Source organism: Clupea harengus, chromosome 10, assembly GCF_900700415.2.
Source record: "Clupea harengus chromosome 10, Ch_v2.0.2, whole genome shotgun sequence".
Taxonomy (NCBI): Eukaryota; Metazoa; Chordata; class Actinopteri; order Clupeiformes; family Clupeidae; genus Clupea; species Clupea harengus.
Window position 1 is genome coordinate 28,622,381 of NC_045161.1, and position 3,366 is coordinate 28,625,746.

The window sequence follows — 3,366 nt, forward strand, 5'->3', positions numbered from 1 at the left end:
TCCAGGAATGCCACCTCCTGGAGCCAGACCCTTCCTGGGAAGAATATGCTCACCACAGTCTTCCTTCAAAACCGGATTATTTCCTTTTTGAATGTTGTCTTGGTTATCGGTCACCCGTTTCCTGCACAGGAAGAAGAGGTTGCAGTTCCCTGTGCACAAGCAATTATTCAGCACTGTAGTATGGTGTGGGTGCAGGCTAGGCACCACCTGTTGTGGTCTAATCAGATGTATATGAGGAAGGCTAATTGGTGCCATACCCCAGTTCCAGTTAATCATCCAGGTCAGCGAGAATATCACAGCCAGTTTATTCTATTAAATAAAAATTTGTATTTCTATGTAAAGTTTTTTTTTAAATTTGAAACGGAGCTGGGCCAGTGCTGGCCCACATCTGCCGAAGATCTGTTATGCAGATATGTGCCACTTTTGGGCCAATGTACGTTTGGACTAAGAAACTGGACCAAGGATCCGTTTGGCCCAAGGGTAGTCAGCGAGCCAAAAGCCCCTAGCCGCAAGGCCTGGCGAAGTCAAGAGGAGGCATGATCAAGCCCCAGAAGTGGCGATGGAAACGCAACTGGCACAAACTAGCGCGCCTGCATTTGGCCAGATAGTGGAAATGCGTTTTATAATCCCACAAGCAACGTGATGTAGTACGTTTTTTCTACTTTAGCATATTGGTATCTTTAGTTTTACGAGACCGACTGTTAACTAGATTTTAACTCACCAAACGGTCTGCCTAGGTTTTCTACTGGCGTTGTTTTGCTTATTTTTTTGAGAAACTCCATCCATTTTTTCAATGAGGATATTTTCTTTGGAACCAGAAGTGTTAAAATCTTAACACTAAACACTTCAACCTTCCAGTCGACTTGCACGCTTTATTGTCCTACAATTACCTACAACTCCCATAATCCACCGCTTTCAGGCTGCTGACGTATATATTCCTCGACGTTGCTAACCCACGTTCCAAAATAATCACCGCGCGCTTTGTTAAAGCAAGATGTCGGCGCCCATGGAGGTAGTGGTTTCTGCCGATTCAAGTGGACAGTTATGGAATTGTGCAGTTTTTGATCTTCATTCAGGGACAAATCTTCTGTCCTATCGAGGTGGGAACAGTTCGTCAAGGTCCCTTACTGTTCTTAATGGAGAATACATTCTTGGAGCACAACTGGGAAAGAACTTCATCAACGTATGGGAAGTACAGAGGAAGGTATGGTAACGTCACCCCAGATTTAGCCGATGCTTCTTCAGAAACATGTGTTCTCACCGTTAGATGTATACTGACCTCACTGCTTTCTCAGAACATCGTTGCACTTAAACCTCCGTTAGTTTGAGTTAATGTCCTTAGATCACTCGGATAATAACCATAGCATGTGCCGAGTCGTAAAAGTATTGTCAGTATCATGATTGAAAAACGTGAGTTAAAGTTAACTTACCTGCTGCCTGTTTTGTTCGAATGTCCCTGAGGTTTGTGTTTATTAACATTATCAGATTGTCAAGTGTGTGAGTAATGTGTTTGTTGTACTGTTGTGACAAAGTGAAATGAAGTTGGCTTTGCAATGATGCTTCAGGTCCATGTGCCGGCGTTTAGAATAGTATTAGCAGTGACCCCATTATATCCGGGATGAGAATCAGACTAGACTGACTCTTACACTTGCGTGCAATGCTTTCAATTAAGCTATTCAATTAGTTACCTTATCAGTATATGTGCGTTGTTTCTTTTGTTTACCAGGACCAGCTCCAGCAGAAGATAGTGTGCCCAGGCATTGTGACCTGTCTCACCGCCTCACCTGACGGCCTCTACCTGCTAGCGGGCATCGCTGATGCTATTTACCTATGGGAGGTGAGAGGTCATGTAACACCTGATATCATGGATCATGTCACAGATCAAAGTTGATATCACCACAGAGGCCAACACATAGTATCCAACCAGATATAGATGGAATCAGGCATACATCTAAATTGCTAAGCTATTTAAATGATCCAAGAACTGATTTATACTTTAATAGAGATGTTAATCTAATGCATGTATCTATAACAAAACAATAACTCCACAATACTTTTACTGTACCAGTGCCTCTGGTAAGGACTCCTAACTGGAGTCCACTGCTGGTTGCCCTGGTAACACAACTTGGGTTTCATTCTGCATTTCCTCCTGTCTCTGCAGGTGTCCACGGGCAACCTGTTGGCCATCCTGAGCCGCCACTACCAGGACCTGACATGCCTTTGCTTCACAGATGACAGCAGTCACTTCATCTCTGGAGGGAAGGACAACATCGTGCTCATCTGGAGTCTGGTCAGGTAGGGGCAACACTTGAAGTCATCTGACCACTGTGACACAGAGGGGCTGATCCCATCACTGATATTTACAGTCATTATGAGAAGAGTTGACAGAATAAATCACTTTTTTGACAGAATTAATCACACACAATCTCTCCTCTTTCATGAGCTGTTCTCTTGGGACCCCTTTGCATGACTGTGACCGAGAGATGCCTCTAAACATCAGTTGTTGAGACATTCAGTGATTTTTAGTAAGTGGCAGGAATTCCAACGGTCATCTTTGGGCAGTATATTTGCAGATTAGGCAAACCACACTTGTGTCCCATTGGCAGAAGAAATAGGGAAGCATTAAAAACAGAAAAGGGTTTTGTTCATCATGACATTCAGGTATAGAGTTTAGGATTCATTTATGATTAACGCTAGACACTACTGGAGGTGTTGTGGGCCTAATTCAACGAAACACTGATGAAGAAAGGTGCCCACTTCACAACCCCAGTGAAAAGCTCACAAAGGTGCTGCTGTTGTTGTTGTTGTTATTATTAAGTATTGTATGATGGTTGTTGTGTGCCCTGTTGTGTTATAATGCTTAGGTTAGGTGGTTGGGTATGAGTACAGCTAAAGACTTTGGGCAGCAATAAGTCAAGGTGTGAATGTAGGCAGAAGTGGTGAAGCCCAACCACACACACACACATACACACACAGCATTAGTTCCTGGAGGGATGGGAGTCACTGTGGTATGTCTGTCTGGCAGGTAATCCATAGCAGCTGCGGAGAACTACATGGACACACTCCATATTGACATGGAAGTGTCTAAAACGTGTCTTGTGCGATGTATGTATGAGCTATGATCATGTATGTTTTTTGGAGCATATTAAGAGTCATGTGACCCAGACTAGTGGACCAGCTCCTGGTGTAATAGAAAGAGCAGTGTTTCCACTGCCCTCCTCTGCCCCCCAATCTTGTGCCTCCCTACCCCTGCGGCAGGGCGCCATGTTGAGCTTGAAAGGAGTGAGTGAGACGGGGACACAGTCCTCTGTGTGCTCTGAGCCGTCTGAGCCCACACTGTGTCTGAGTGGCTCTCTGATCCACACA

General features: G+C 44.4%; 1 protein-coding gene across 1 annotated transcript in view; it reads left to right on the plus strand.

Moving 5' to 3' along the window:
• The first annotated feature begins 944 nt into the window (after positions 1–944).
• The window catches only part of wdr18 (WD repeat domain 18), a 30,872-nt gene continuing 28,450 nt past the window's right edge, over positions 945–3,366 (plus strand). Inside the window, exons 1-3 of the mRNA XM_031574267.2 lie at positions 945–1,204; positions 1,727–1,837; positions 2,162–2,295. Of these exons, the coding sequence (XP_031430127.1) occupies positions 995–1,204; positions 1,727–1,837; positions 2,162–2,295 (455 nt within the window). The 5' untranslated portion in view covers positions 945–994. The remainder of the gene's footprint in view (positions 1,205–1,726; positions 1,838–2,161; positions 2,296–3,366) is intronic.